Source organism: Cnephaeus nilssonii (genome assembly GCF_951640355.1).
Source record: "Cnephaeus nilssonii genome assembly, chromosome: 12".
In the NCBI taxonomy this organism is placed as follows: Eukaryota; Metazoa; Chordata; class Mammalia; order Chiroptera; family Vespertilionidae; genus Cnephaeus; species Cnephaeus nilssonii.
Window position 1 is genome coordinate 44,251,047 of NC_137083.1, and position 15,931 is coordinate 44,266,977.

The 15,931-nt window shown below is 40.1% G+C and overlaps 1 protein-coding gene across 2 annotated transcripts in view; it reads left to right on the forward strand.

Annotated features, from left to right (window-relative positions):
* CDK13 (cyclin dependent kinase 13) overlaps nt 1-15,931 on the forward strand; it is a gene marked incomplete at its 5' end in the record, with an annotated part of 123,146 nt that overhangs the window by 23,596 nt on the left and 83,619 nt on the right. For both annotated transcript variants that reach the window (XM_079786516.1, XM_079786517.1), the window contains one exon: nt 7,645-8,298. In XM_079786516.1, coding sequence (XP_079642642.1) covers nt 7,645-8,298 — 654 coding nt within the window. The remainder of the gene's footprint in view (nt 1-7,644; nt 8,299-15,931) is intronic.

A 15,931-nucleotide genomic window follows, 5' to 3' on the forward strand; every position in this document is an offset into this window, starting at 1 on the left:
TATAGTAGCAATAAATAGTGCCTGATTTTGAATTGGAAAACTTGGTCTTGAGTTTGACTGTACTTCTTCGTAGCTCCTGGACTCTAAATAAACTTCTTAACCATCTTTATTTTAGTCCCCCCATCTGCTTTCTTTTATACCTTGGTTGCTATGAAGAGCAAGTCAAATTAAAAATGCCTAGAAAAGTGTTTTGTAAACTGTGAGGTTCAATGCAGTATGTTTGTTTATTCAGTAAAAGACTGCTCTTTATGTGGTATTATGCTAAGAGGTATGGAGTGATAAAAAAAAAAAATAGACCTCAAAGAGGTCTATTCTGCTCTTCAAAGAGGATGTAGTCTAGTAGACAATCTATATATATAAAAGCCAAGCGACCAGAACGACTGGTCGCTATGACCTGCACTGTGGCCAGCCAATGGGGCGGGGCCAACCGGCCAACCTCCCGAGGCTCCTTTCCCCAGCTGGCCTGGCCCCGATCGGCCCCAATCAGGGTGGGCCATCTGGACCCCACCCGTGCACGAATTCGTGCACTGGGCCTCTACTGTGGTACATAAAATACAACGTTGAGTCATAAAAATTATATAAAGTGCTATGGGGATTCAAGCAAGCAAGGAGAGCTTGCTGCTTTCTTGGTGTTGGTGGTAAGGGTTTCTGAAGGAAGGACTCTTGAATTAGGCCTTAAAAGATGGATAGGACTTTAATAGAAGATGGAAGGAAGAGAAATTTCTCAGTAGATGAATCTGGGGGAGTAAAGGCATGGAAAGAAGCATTAGGCAGATTCAGAAATTGATAAGAAAGGCAGGGTTCCAGGCTAAGGAAGGTGAATTAATTTGGTAAGAATACTATCAGCAATATACTTAATTCTGCAAATATTTATTAAGCATCTGCTATTGCCATGTTTGTGCTAGGTAGGGCTATGAAGACACAGTGATCTCAGTTTAGTTAGGGAAGACAGATGATCTAATTATTATTCTAATGAGATATGACCAAAAGCTGGTAGAATCAAAGGAAAAGGAACATTTTCAGCTGCCTGACTTGATAAGGGAAAACTTTATATAGAGGTCTTGTAGACCTGATGCTTTGATATGAAGTATCTCTTTGCTTAGCAGATAAAAGAGGTGAAGAGAGGAGTGTCGGAGAAATATTTCTCTTTATGTGTTTTGGGATGGCTTGGCAAGGCCTTTGTATGCAGTGCAAGGCTGTGAAGAGTTTTGTAGAAGAATAACTGAAAGATGCAGGTGGAAGTATGGAGAGTAAATTGGAAAAGGTAGAGACTAGAAGTAGGGAACCTGTCAAAAAGGATATTTTGGAAATGATGTTTTATGGTTTTGGTCTCTATACTAATTGGGCCAAGGGAGAGATGATGTAAGCCCTAATGTGAAATAGTAACTATTGGGATAAAGAGCCTGGAAAACTGGAGAGATGCTTATATATAGAAGTAGAGGCCAGGTGCACGAAATTCGTGCACGGAGGGGGGTTGTCCCTCAGCCCAGCCTGTACCCTCTCCAATCTGGGACCCCTCAAGGGATGTCCGACTGCCCGTTTAGGCCCGGTGGGATCGGGCCTAAACGGGCAGTCGGACATCCCTCTCACAATCCAGGACTGCTGGCTCCCAACTGCTTGCCTGCCTGCCTTCCTGATTGCCCCTAACCGCTTCTGCCTGCCAGCCTGATCACCCCCTAACCACTCCGCTGCCAGCCTGTTTGCCCCCAACTTCCCTCTTCTGCTGGCCTGGTCACCCCTAACTGCCCTCTCCTGCAGGGTTGATCACCTCCAACTGCCCTCCCTTGCAGGCCTGGTCCCTCTCAACTGCCCTCCCTTGCAGGCCTGATCCTTCTCAACTGCCCTCCCTTGCAGGCCGGGTGCCTCCCAACTGCCCTCTCCTGCTGGCCATCTTGTGGTGGCCATCTTGTGTCCACATGGGGGCAGGATCTTTGACCACATGGGGGCAGCTATATTGTGTGTTGCAGTGATGATCAATCTGCATATTAATCTTTTATTAGATAGGATAGAGGCCTGGTACAGGGGTGGGGGCCAGCTGGTTTGCCCTGAAGGGTGTCCCTGATCAGGGTGGGGTTCCCTTGGGGCATGGGGTGGCCTGAGCGAGGGGCCTGTGGTGGTTTGCAGGCCGGCCACCCCCCTGGCAACCCAAGCGGAGGCCCTGGTATCTGGAATTTATTTTCCTTCTACAATTGAAACTTTGTAGCCTGGAGCGGAGCCAAGCCTGGGGCTCCCTCCGCGGCCGGCAGCCATTTGTGTTGGGGTTATAATTGAAACTTTGTAGCTTAAGCGGGTGGGCCTGGCCAGGGTGTGTGGAAAGCTTTGCTTCCCCTGTTGCCGGGAGCAACCCTGGCCTGCTCTCTCAAGCTCCATTCTGCCGCCATTTCTGTTTGAATTTGTTTACCTTCTATAATTGAAACTTTGTAGCTTGAGTGGAGGCTTAGGCCTGGCAAGGGCAGGTGGAAAGCTTAGCTTCTTCTGTTACCTAGGAAACCTTGCTCTCTGTGGCTGTAGCCATCTTGGTTAGGTTAATTTGCATACTTGCTCTGATTGGACGGTGGGCGTGGCTCGTGGGTGTGGCTTGTGGGTGTGTCAGAGGTATGGTCAATTTGCATATTTGTCTATTATTAGGTAGGATTATTAGGTAGGATTAGCAGGTCTTGGATATCAGTGGATATTGAAGAAGGGAGGAAAGGAATATAGAATGACTTATGGATTTCTGCTATTTCAGTGAATACCATTGCCTGAGAATAGGATATATTTAAGGAGAAAGGAGGGTGGGTTTGGAGAGGAAACAATAGTGTGTTGTTGTTGTTTTGAGATTATTCTCATTTTATTATCTCTTTTATAGATGAGGAATGTGATGTACAGAGATCTTATGTTATTGAGAGTACATTTATTTTTTAATACATTTTATTAATTTTTATAGAGAGGAAGGGAGAGGGATAGAGAGTTAGAAACATGGATGAGAAACATCCATCAGCTGCCTTCTGCAGGCCCCCTACTGGGGATTGAGCCTGCAACCCAGGTACATGCCCTTGACCAGAATCGAACCCAGGACCCTTCAGTCCGCAGGCCGATGCTCATCTACTGAGCCAAACGGGTGAGGGCGGAAACAATAGTTTTAACTGTATTGTGTTGAAGGTACATATAGGATAGTTGGAAGGGGGAGGATGACTTGGTGGGGTAATCAATACTTAGGTGATAATTAAAGCTATCCATAAGCATAAAATAAATTATTGTGGGAGAATAAGTATAGTGAAGAAGATAACCTTAAAGAGCACTGAGAATCATAGAAGTAAGAAAAGAATCAGGAAAAAAGTAGTGGAAGTAGTTAGGAAGTGTTTTTTAAGGGGGTGATCAACATTGTCATCATAGATATTGATATTTTTCTTCTCTCCTTTCTCCCACCCCCCAAAATAAAGGAAAGGTAGATCATTGGTCACCTCAATAATTACAGTGAGGGTATGAGCCAGAATTTGGCTGTAATTGGAAGAAGAGGTAAAAATACAATATCAAGGTACCATCATTTGCATGTTTTTTTCTGGCCTGTTTTTAAAAAGCTTAGAGAGTTGATTTTATTTATTCCTTGAGACAAAAAAGCAAATGGACTCTTGCAATAGAGGTGCTCAGTATAGTCCATCTAAAACTTTAATGAGGGTCTTATTAAATGCAGGTTCTGTGTCAAAGGGTCTGGGTTGAGGCCAGAGATACTAACATTTCTGACAAGCTTTCAGATGATGCCAGTGTTGTTGTCCGTAGACCACACTGTGAGGATCTAGAGCAGTGGTTCTCAACCTTTCTAATGCCACGACCCTTTAATACAGTTCCTCATGTTGTGGTGACCCCCCAACCATAACATTATTTTTGTTGCTACTTCATAACTAATTTTGCTACTGTTATGAATCATAATGTAAATATCTGTGTTTTCCGATGGTCTTTAGGCGACCCTGCTAGCGGTTCTCTGTAGAGCCTAAGACCATCGGAAAACACAGGTATTTACATTACGATTCATTAACAGTAGCAAAATTACAGTTATGAAGTAGCAACGAAAATAATGTTATGGTTGGGGGTTACCACAACATGAGGAACTGTATTAAAGGGTCGCGACATTAGAAAGGTTGAGAACCACTGATCTAGGAGTATGAGAACGATAGCATTTTAGAGGACTTAGCCTTGGATAGGAAGAGAAACACCTCTACTCAGGTGGAATGTAACTTGGATGGAGATGAAGATTACATTTGCAGGCAAGAGACATGCTTTTTGTTTGTTTGGTGTGTTTTTTTTAAATGTTTATTGGTTTTTAGAGAGAGAAAGGGAGAGGGAAAGAGACATAGAAACATCAGTGATGAGAGAGTGTCATTGATAGGCTGCCTCCTGCACACCCCACACTGGGGATCGAGCCCACACCCCAGGCATGTGCCCTTGACCAGAATCGAACCCAGGACCCTTCAGTCCACAGGCTGATGCTCTTTCCAGTGAGCCAAACTGGCTAGAGCAAGAGACCTGCTTTTGATAATCTTTTTATTTTTTTCTGAGAAATAGAAGTACGGTGATATTAAGAAAAGACATTGGGCCTTAACTGGTTTGGCTCTGTGGATAGAGCAGGGGTCCTCAAACTTTTTAAACAAGGGGCCAGTTCACTGTCCCTCAGACCGTTGGAGGGCCAGACTATAGTTTAAAAAAAACTGTGAACAAATTCCTATGCACACTGCACATAATCTTATTTTGAAGTAAAAAAACAAAACGGCAAAAACACCCGCATGTGGCCTGCCGGCCATAGTTTGAGGACGTCTGGGATAGAGCGTCAGCCTGCGGACTGAAAGGTCCCAGGTTTGATACCGGTCAAGGGTATATACCTTGGTTGCAGGCACATCCCCAGTAGGGGGTGTGCAGGAGGCAGCTGATCAATGTTTCTCTCTCATTGAAGTTTCTAACTCTCTATCCTTCTCCCTTCCTCTCTGTAAAAAATCAATAAAATATCTAAAAAAAAAAAAAAGAAAAGAAAAGACTTTGGGAATGGTGGGTGAACTTGAGGGAAGTTGTGAAGGTTTGGAATAGTTACTAAAAAGAGAAGGAAGGTGAGTGAATTGGGGACATGCAATAATCACTGAACAGTGAGGATTACTTTAGTTATCATGTCTATAGAAATAATTGGAGCAGGGAAAGATTAGATATGTGAAAAGATCAGTTATTTTTAATAAGTTAAGGAAGGAAGCCTACAGGAGCGTTAATAAGGTCTGAAATAGAACAGTACCCTGGAGAATTGAAGATGAGGGTGTGTAGTCTGAATAATGCCCCACCCCTCCCCAAAGATATTCCTGTGAACCTGTGAATATGTTACCCTACATGGCAAAAGGGACTTACTTTTTAAGATGTGATTAAAATAGGGAACTTGTAATGGAGAGATGATCCTGGATGGGTACTGGGTACTATGTAATCACAGGGTCTTTATTTTTAATTGAATTTATTGGGGTGACCGGTTCGCAAAACCATACAGGTTTCAATTGTATACAACTCAATAAAACATTATCTGTGCACTGCATTGTGTCCCATCACCCCAGGCAAAGTTTCTTTTGGTCTCCATTCCCCCCCCCCCCCCCCCCCCCCCACTTTGTCCACTTCCACCTAGCCTCCACCCTCTTTCCCTCTGGCTACCACACTGTTGTCTATGTGTTATGTATATATGTTGTTTTTTTTAAAAAATATATTTTTGTTGATTTCAGAGAGGGAGGGAGAGAGGGAGAGAGAGAAGGAGAGGGAGAGAGAGAGAGATAGGAACATTAATGATGAGAGAGAACAGTTGATAAGCTGCCCTCCTTGCACGATGGGGACCAAGTCTGCAACCCTGGTATGTGCCCTGACTGGGAATCGAACCGTGACCTCCATTGAGCCACACTGGCTGGGCTGTATATGTTTTTTGGCTAATCCCTTCATCGTCTTTCAGTTAGTCCCCACGTGCCCCTCCCCTCTGTCAGCTGTCAGTCTGTTCCATGTATCCATGCCTCTGTTTCTATTTTGTTCGTCAGTTTATTTTGTTCATTAGATTGCACATATAAGTGAGATCATATGGTATTTGTCTTTCTCAGACTGGCTTATTTCATTTAGCATAATGCTCTCCATACTGTCACAAAGCATAAGAATTTATTCTTTTTGATGGTCGAATAGTATTCCATTGTGTAAATGTACCACAGCTTTTTCATCCACTCATCTACTGATGGGCACTTCGGGTGTTTCCAGATCTTGGCTGTTGTAAATAATGCTGCAACAAACATAGGAGTGCATATATTCTTTCACATTAGTGTTTTGGGATTTTTAGGATATATTCCCAGAAGTGGGATCACCGGGTCAAAAGGCACTTCCATTTTTAATTTTTTTTTTTTTTTAGGAAATGCCATCTTGTTTTCCACAGTGGCTGTACCAGTTTGCATTCCCACTAACAGTGCATGATGGTTTCCTTTTGTCCACATTCTAGCCAGCACATGTTTGTTGATTTATTGATGATAGCCATCCTGGCAGGTGTGAGATAATATCTTATTGTAGTTTTAATTTGCATCTCTTTGATGATTAGTGATATTTAATATTTTTTCATGTGTCTTTTGGCCATCAGTATATCTTCTCTGGAGAAGTATCTATTCAGGTCCTTTGTTCATTTATTTATATATATAATTGATTTCAGAGAGAGGAAGGGAGAGAGAGATAGAAACATCAATGATGAGAGAGAATCATTGATTGGCTGCCTCCTGCACACTGCACATTGGGGATCGAGCCCACAACCTGGGCATGTGCCCTGACTGGAAATCGAACTGTGACCCCCAGGTTCATAGGTCAATACTCAACCACTGAGCCAAACAGGCTGGGCCTCCAATAATTTCTGAGAAGTGAATTGCACAGTCATTAAGTAGTTCCCAAGATTTAGGAACTTTTACTTATTGCCTAATGACAGGTTTTGTCTTTTTCACTCTTGTAGACAGACCTACTTCTGAATTTAATGGGTGAAGATGCTTTTGAGATGTAGAGATTGTCTCCCTGGTAAAAGATCAGTCACCCTGCTACTCCTATCCCTGGTATCCTTGTTGCCTGCTTCTGTTTTCTTAGACAGTAGTGATGCCTTGTCACACTTTTTCCTCCTAATTCTTTTTTTAAAATGTTTTTATTGATTTCAGAGAGGATGGGGGAGCGAGAGAGAGATAGAAACATCAATGATGAGAGAGAATCATTGATCAGTTGCCTTCTTCCTGGCCCCCCCATCGGGGATCGAGCCCACAGCCCTGGGAATTGAACCATGACCTCCTGGTTCATGGGTCAGTGCTCAACCACTGAGCCACACCTGATGGACTTCCTCCTAATTCTTAACAGTATTTCTTCTCTCAGAATCTGTTTTCAGCCAACCTCACCTTTGAGCATTTGTAGGCTAGATCAAGATTAAGACATTCGCTCTAGTTTCAGTAAAACTATAGCCACCAGATCACCAGACAATATTCTACTTAAAAGCACTTTTTGTTTTTAAAAAATCCTCCCACAAAAACTATATTATGATTTTGAAATTAAATAAATCTTTCATTTCACAGCTGGAGTTAGCAGTTTTTATAAATTTTATCTGCACTTTTCTGAATTACTGACTAAATCTTAATTATTTTCCGCCAGACGGTCTGCCAAATCCCGAAGCAGAAGCCCATATTCATCTAGGCATTCAAGATCTCGTAGTAGGCACAGATTGTCTAGATCCAGAAGTCGTCATTCTAGCATTTCTCCTAGCACACTAACTCTGAAGAGTAGCCTGGCAGCTGAATTGAACAAGAATAAAAAAGCACGAGCTGCAGAGGCAGCAAGAGCTGCAGAGGCAGCGAAAGCTGCAGAGGCAGCCAAGGCTGCTGAGGCCGCTGCCAAAGCTGCCAAAGCCTCAAACACTTCTACACCTACCAAGGGGAACACAGAAACTGGTGCCAGCGCATCACAAACAAACCATGTGAAGGATGTGAAGAAACTTAAGATTGAGCCTGCACCTTCTCCCTCAAGTGGTGGAACTTTAAAAAATGACAAGGCAAAAACAAAGCCACTTATTCAGGTAACAAAGGTGGACAATAATTTGATTGTAGATAAAACCGCCAAGAAAGCAGTTGGGAAGGAGAGTAAATCTGCTGCTACAAAGGAGGAACCAGTATCTCTTAAAGAGAAAACCAAACCACTTACACCAAGCACAGGAGCCAAGGAGAAGGAACAACATGTGGCTCTAGTGACCTCTACGTTACCACCATTACCTTTGCCTCCCATGCTGCCTGAAGATAAAGATGCTGATAGGTAAGTGCAGAAAATTTGGTCAATAACTGCTTACTATTATTATTTTTTTGTTAATTCTCACTCGAGGATATTTTTCTATTGATTTTTAGAGAGAGTGGAAGAGAGGAGGGAGAGACTGAGAGAGAGAAAGGTTGATGTGAGAGACACATCGATTGGTTGTCTTCTGCATGCACCCTGACCAGGACCAGGGTGAGTGCCCTTGACTGGAATCAAACCCAGGACCCTTCAGTCCGTGGGCCGATGCTCTATTCACTAAGCTAAACTGGCTAGGGCAGGTCAATAACTGTTTAAAGAAAAAAATATGTAAGTTTGAAGTGAGAAATTATTTGACTTATTCCCCCCCCAAAAAATTTACAAAAAATATGTGGATTAATTTTCTTTCTAATATATGTCTTAAAATGAAGCACATTGTAGAATGACAAAATTATAGCTTATGCTAAGAATTCCCTGGAAAAATTTGACATTGTCTTGGAATACAATGTATATATCAGTTTGAGTTTGAGAATTAGAACTGCCGGTATATACTTTGATTTAATATTCCTTGATGATAGTATCAGAGACAGGACATTTTATGAGAGAGTCTGCCCTGGGTGATATAAAGCATGTATCTTGGTTTTTTAAGTTTCTTTAGTGGCCTTTTAAATTTACCAGTTTGGGTGAATTTATGAATTTATCCCTTTAGTCTTTCTTGACTTTAACTTTTTTGCAATTAGGGATTAATTATATATTACAGAAAACCCATAATGTGGTTTTGCTTTCCTTTAATATATTTACAGATTTCTATTATGCATATTGGGGATGTGGCTTGCTTTTTATTTTGAAACATTTTATTTTTAAGAGGATGAAGGTAAGAGTATGTGTAAATTTCTTAAATGTATGCTAGGATAGATGCATTATGCTATTGTGTTATATTTGCCTATTATACTACTTAATTTTTTCAATTTTTATTCTTATGAAGAAATTAGAGCTGTTTTCCTTCTTACTTTCTATTGAGAAGCAACTATATGGACAATTTTCCTAGCTGAAAGAATTCTGCCAAAACAAGCAGATAAAAACACCATGTGGGCAGTTCTTTCAAGTGCTCACTTTGGTTAGCACTGTGAAAATTTTATAACTTAAAAAAAAAATTTCCTGTCTCATGCCTTCTGAGGCTCTTTTTTCCTACAATAAAAAATGTTACCAAGATATCCCATTGAACTTAATTTGGTGTTATTCCATTATACTACTATAAGTGTGGTAATTCCAGGTTTGACTGTTACCTAGGAGCATTGAAGGTTCATAATAGTGATTTCGAATTTTCATGAGTGCTGGAATGGGTTTTTCAGCACAATGAGTGCAGATTTGAGTCCCTTATCATTAGTACCTGAGAATCCAGTGATTCTGGGCCAGTGAGACTTGTTCTCTACTTTATTCTTCATTCGTGCTTTAGGGGTAAACTTGTACTGGTGATATTTTCAAGAACTCAGGCCATACCCATGTGAATGCTCAAGGAGGATATTCTCTGTGCATCTGTTTTTAATGAGATGGTGACACATTTCATACTTGGTCATTAAAAAATTTCTTTTGATCTACCTTTTCTGTTTTTCTCTTTGTTGTGTCTCTGCTTTTATTTCTTTGAATGTGTTTGTATGTTTCATGGATATATAAGTTTCTTTTTTTTTAAACCCTCACTTGAGGATATGTTTTCATTGATTTTAGAGGGAGAGTGACAGAGAAAGAAACATCAATGTGAGAGAGAATCATCGATCAATTGCCTCCTTATATGCACCCTGACCAGGGATTGCACTCTCAACCTGGGACAATGCTCCAGCCAACTGAGCCTCAGCGGCCAGGGCATAGATGTTTCTTAAGACTCCTAAGTACTACTACTAACGTGTGTGGTCAAAAGGTTGATGCAAGAACAATTACAGTCACTCTTCCTTTTGATGCTCCAAGTGTCAGAAATTTGGCCTGTGGGGACTTTTTAAAGCTGACTCCTTTGTCCTTTTTAACTTGAGCCCGTTTTTTGTTGTTGTTGTTGTTGTTTTGTTTTAATCCTCACCTGAGGATATTTTTCTATTAATTTTTAGAGGGAGTGGAAGAGGGAGGGAAAGACAGAGAGAAACTTTATCCATATGAGAGAAATACAGCGATTGGTTGCCTCCTGCACGCCCTCGATCAGGGCCCTTGGGGGTGGGAGAGAGAAGCCTGCAACCGGGTTACATGCCCTTGACCAGAATTGAACCAGGGACCCTTTGGTCGGCAGGCTGATGCTCTATCCACTGAACCAAACCGGCTAGGGCAGCCATTGGTTTTTGAATATGAGTCTTCCTTGTTTCCTAGTGAGTCTTTTAGGTTAGGTTCAGTATTCCTACTTATAGGAATGGATGCATCATGCTCTTATTAACTGTTCTGCTATTGACTAATGGATACTTAGATTCATATTTGTTTACTATTAAACTCACCTTATATTAATATTTCATGTACATGTGAGCTATTTTTAGGATAGTTGGAAGATCAAATTATGCACATTTAAGAATTTTTTTAATAAATCTTTATTGTTCAGATTATTACAATTGTTCCTCTTTTTTCCCCCCATAGCTCCCCTCCACCTGGTTCCCACCCCACCCTCTGCCCTTAACCCCCCCCTCACTGTCCTCATCCATAGGTATATGATTTTTGTCCAGTCTCTTCCCGCACCCCCACACCCCTTTCCCCCTGAGAATTGTCAGTCCACTCCCTTTCTATGCTCCTGATTCTATTATATTCACCAGTTTATTCTGTTCATCAGATTTTATTCACTTGACTTTTAGCTTCACTTGTTGATAGATATATATTTGTTGTTCATAATTTTTATCTTTACTTTTTTCTTCTTCCTCTTCTTAAAGAATACCTTTCAGCATTTCATATAATACTGGTTTGGCAGTGATTAACTCCTTTAGCTTTTTCTTATCTGTGAAGCTCTTTATCTGACCTTCAATTCTGAATGATAACTTTGCTGGGTAGAGTAATCTTGGTTGTAGGTTCTTGCTATTCATCACTTCGAATATTGCCACTCCTGTCTGGCCTGCATAGTTTCTGTTGAGAAATCAGCTGACAATTGTATGGATGCTCCCTTGTAGGTAACTAACTTTTTCTCTTGCTGCTTTTAATATTCTCTCTTTGTGTTTTGCTCTTGGCATTTTAATTATGATGTGTCTTGGTGTGGTCCTCTTTGGATTCCTTTTGTTTGGGGTTCTCTGCGCTTCCTGGACTTGTAAGTCTATTTCTTTCACGAGGTGGGGGAAGTTTTCTGTCATTATTTCTTTAAATAGGTTTTCAGTATCTTGCTCTCTCTCTTCTTCTGGCACCCCCATAGTTCAGATGTTGGTACGCTTGAAGTTGTCCCAGAGGCTCCTTACACTATCTTCATATTTTTGGATTCTTTTTTCTTTTTGCCTTTCTGGTTGGGTGTTTTTTACTTCTTTGTATTTCAAATCTTTGCCTTGATTCTTGCGATCCTCTAGTCTGCTATTGGATCTCTGTATGTTATTTTTTATTTCAGTCAGTGTATGCTTAATTTCTAGTTGGTCCTTTTTTATATCCTCGAGGGTCTCACTAAATTTATCGGCCTTTTCTAGAAAATTCTTGAAAAACCTTATAACCGTGGTTTTGAACTCTATATCCAGTCGTTTGTTTTCCTCCATTTCTTTCATTTGTGACCTGTTTCTTTTTTTAAATATATTTTATTGATTTTTTTTTTACGGAGAGGAAGGGAGAGGGATAGAGAGCTAGAAACATCGATGAGAGAGAAACATCCATCAGCTGCCTCCTGCACACCCCCTACTGGGGATGTGCCCGCAACCAAGGTACGTGCCCTTGACCGGAATCGAACCCGGGACCTTTCAGTCTGCAGGCTGACGCTCTAACCACTGAGCAAAACCGGTTTCAGCGTGACCTGTTTCTTTGTCTCCGCATTTTCACTGCTTCCCTGAGTTGATAGAGTGGCTTTGTGTGCTAGGTGTCCTATAGGGCCCAGTGGCTCAGTCTCCCCAGTTACCTGAGGTGGACACTCTTGGTGCACCCCTTTGTGGGCTGTGTGCACAGTCTTCTTGTAGTTAAGCCTTGATTGTTGTTGGTATCACTGGGAGGATTTGACTTCCAGGCCAATTGTTTGTGAGGATCAGCTATGTCTACGCTGGGAGAACTTCTGTGCTGGAGACACCCTTATGAGACAAGACTTGCAAAAGCCTCTGTTCTCAGCGTGGATGGGGCGGAGTCTCAGGGCGGAGCAGACAGCAATGGCTTCCCGTCTGCCCTGCCCTAAGAGGCCCCTGTGTCTCAGTGTCCCGTGGTAATCGCTGCAAGTACCTCTGAGAGAAAGCCGCCCTCGAGTTCCGCCTGCTGCTAGACAGTCCAGTTTCTCCCCGAATGAGTCTGGGTCGCCAGAGTCTCGCCCGGAACTGGAGTTCAGAGCTGTTGGGAGCTTTTGTCTCCCTCCCAGTTTAGAAAGCCAGCCGCATACTCAGTTGCCAGCCCTCTCCGTGCACGCACCTCGGTACCTCTGCCTTCCGCAGTTCCTCTGAGTCTCAGTGTGCTTTTCTCTTTCCTGACAGTCCAGTTTCTCCCCGTATGAGTCTGAGTCCCCAGAGTCTCACCCAGAACTGGAGTTCAGAGCCGTTGGGAGCCTTTGTCTCCCTCCCGGTTGAGAAAGCCAGCCGCATACTCAGTTGCCAGCCCTCTCCGTGCACGCACCTCGGTACCTCTGCCTTCTGCAGCTCCTCTGAGTCTCATTGTGCTTTTCTCTTTCCTTCTAGTTGTAGAATTTCCACTCAGCCAGCCTTCCTGTGGTTCTGGATGATGTCCGTTTTGTCTTTTAGTTGTAGTTTTGATATTGTTGTGCAAGGCAGCAGTTTAGGTTGCCGCCATCTTGGTTTCTCCACATTTAAGAATTGATAGAAATTGCCAAAATTGTATTTCAATAAAACTATGTACCAATTTATGTACCCAAATGTATGAAATTACTTCAAAAAGCATTGCCATTTTTGTATTTTTGATAATCTTTAAAATATGTAATGATTTAATTTTGCATTTTGCTGATTATTGAGACATAGCATTTTTTTGAATATTTATTGGCTATTTATTTTTTCCAGTGAATTGCTTGTTTATATCTTATGCTAGCTTCTCAAGATGGTTTTCCTTTTTCTGATTGATTTGTAGGTACTCCTTATTTTAGGGATCTTGACCTTTGCCTCAGTCTGTTGATTTCCTTTGAGATTTATTTGTTTTGTTCTTGGCTACATTGATGTTTTCCATTTTAAAAATTGTAGTTAGATCTGTTCTTTTTCCTTTAAAACTTCTGAGTATATAAAAAGGTTAACTTACATCTTACAGATATTTGTCTTTAGTTTTTAAATGAAGAAAGAAGATATGTCTCCCCAATACCACCCTGTGGACTAATAAATCCAATTAGTAACATCATTTATTGAATACTCCATCTCACTGATTTGTGGTGCCATATATAAAAATTCTTATAGGTATCTGTGTTTCCGGACTCTCTTTTATTATCATATTTTATTATTTCTTTACCAATATCTTTTGCTTTAACTTTAGGTACGTGGCATATTGGCTCTCAAACTCAAATTTCTATTATACGGGTAGGGATAATGTGAAAGTGAAGAGATGGAATAAATTACTGATTAATGAACAGCCCTGCTATTCATCTTCAGTTTTAGTGATGCTGTACATGAATTTAGGCCCATTGTTGTTAGAGTGTTTTTGTTTGTTTGTTTTTTAAGAAGCCTCGAATCTGAATGTTTCTGTAAATCTTCTGATTTAAAAGTATCGATACTTAATAGTCTATTACAAAACATTGTATAGAAAGTAATACATATTCTTTGACTTCAAGTCTTTGGCTTCTGATTAGAGATTTTTTTGGATAGGTGACTTACAGGGCAAATGTCACTTTATTATTATTTTTCATAAATTTCTTGGCAGGTTTTTGCTTTTATTCTTAGACAAATTTTCTATTCAGTCAGCTTGTCAAGTTTTATTTTAAAGACTATTCCTGCCTGGCTGGTGTGGCTCAGTGGATGAGCCCCAACCTATGAACCAGGAGGTCACTATTTGATTCCGGGCAAGATGCATCCCCAGGTTTCTGGCTCAATCCCCAGTAGGAGGCATACAGGAGGCAGCCGATCAATGATTCTCATCATTGATGTTTCTCTTTCTCCCTCTCCCAGACTCTCTGAAATCAATAAAAAATAAATATTTTTTAAAAAGACTATTCCTTTGGTTTTGTTTGGGACTCTATTAAATGTAATAGATTAATTTGGAGACTGACAGTATTATAGTTTCCATACAAAAACATGGTTTCTTTTCAGTCAAATTTATTTTCATCAGTCAAATGTTTTAATTTTCTTCTTTAGGTCTTGTACATTTCTTAGGTCTTCTAACTTCTTCTGTTAATGCATTTTATTTTTATTGCTGTAGTATATGAAAACTTTAAAAAAATCACATTTCCAAATAGGTTATTGCAGGTATTCAGTGAAGCTACAATGTTTTTTTAATTATGTAATGTTGTTCTTCAAAAACAGTATTTCATTTCTCTTAAATCTGTGAATCTTGCTGAACTTAATAGTTCATATAATGACATATTGGAATATAGGAAGTCTTTTAAATTTTAAGTTATAAGTAAAGTTAAGACTTTTAGTTTAGTTTTTCCCCCCAAAAATGTTGATTTGAATCCTCAGATAAATGAGAATTTTTTTACTAAAGCCTAATTACACGTTAGCAACTTAGTCTTCTAAATAAATAAGCTTATTTTCAGACAGAGTACAAATTTTCCCTTTTCTAGAAAGAAGCTTTTATTGTATTTCAATCCTGAATAAAATACCCTTTAGATACCACATTATTCTGGGAATCCATTTGAGTATTTATCCTGTTGCTTACCTGACTGTTCTAAAAAAACTGTAAGCTCTTTTCTGAGAGGAACTATGTCTTAATTGTTATTATTTTTGTTGTTAAATCTCCAGTGCCTTACGTAATACCTAGCACATAGAGGTATACAATCTGTAATAGGAGACAGTAAAATTGAAGAGTAGGCTCTGATACCATTACTTTAAAACAAACAAATAAATAAAATCAAATGAAACTACAAACCAGTTTTCTTTTGAGCATGTTTTTTTTCTGTTAACCTTCTGGTGAGTAACAGGATTATGAAGAAAAGGATCAATTTTGTATACAATAACATTAATTTTCAAAATTAATAGAAGTTTTGTTGTAAGAAATTAAATCTTATGTTTTGATAACTTCTTAGTAACTTCTGACTACAGCAGTGTAGTTTCACTAAACTTTTTCATTATAGAACTCATACCTGCTATGAAAGTATATTAAGTCCAAATTTTATTATCAATTTAAGATTCTCTTTCAACATGCCATATTATTAGGTAAAGGATTTTGTAATATCTGAGAGGTTTAAAATAATGAGTTACCAAGTTAGATATAGTACTTTAAAAATCAGAGCTCTTTATGCATTCATAAAAAGTACAAAACTAATAACTAAGCTAAAAATTTTACCAGCAATTCTAGTAAGCTAGAGCCTTAAAAAGTTTTAAAAGAATCATTGTTTGAGTTTAAGAAAGTTAACCTGAAAAGGAAGCTAAATTAGTTGTTT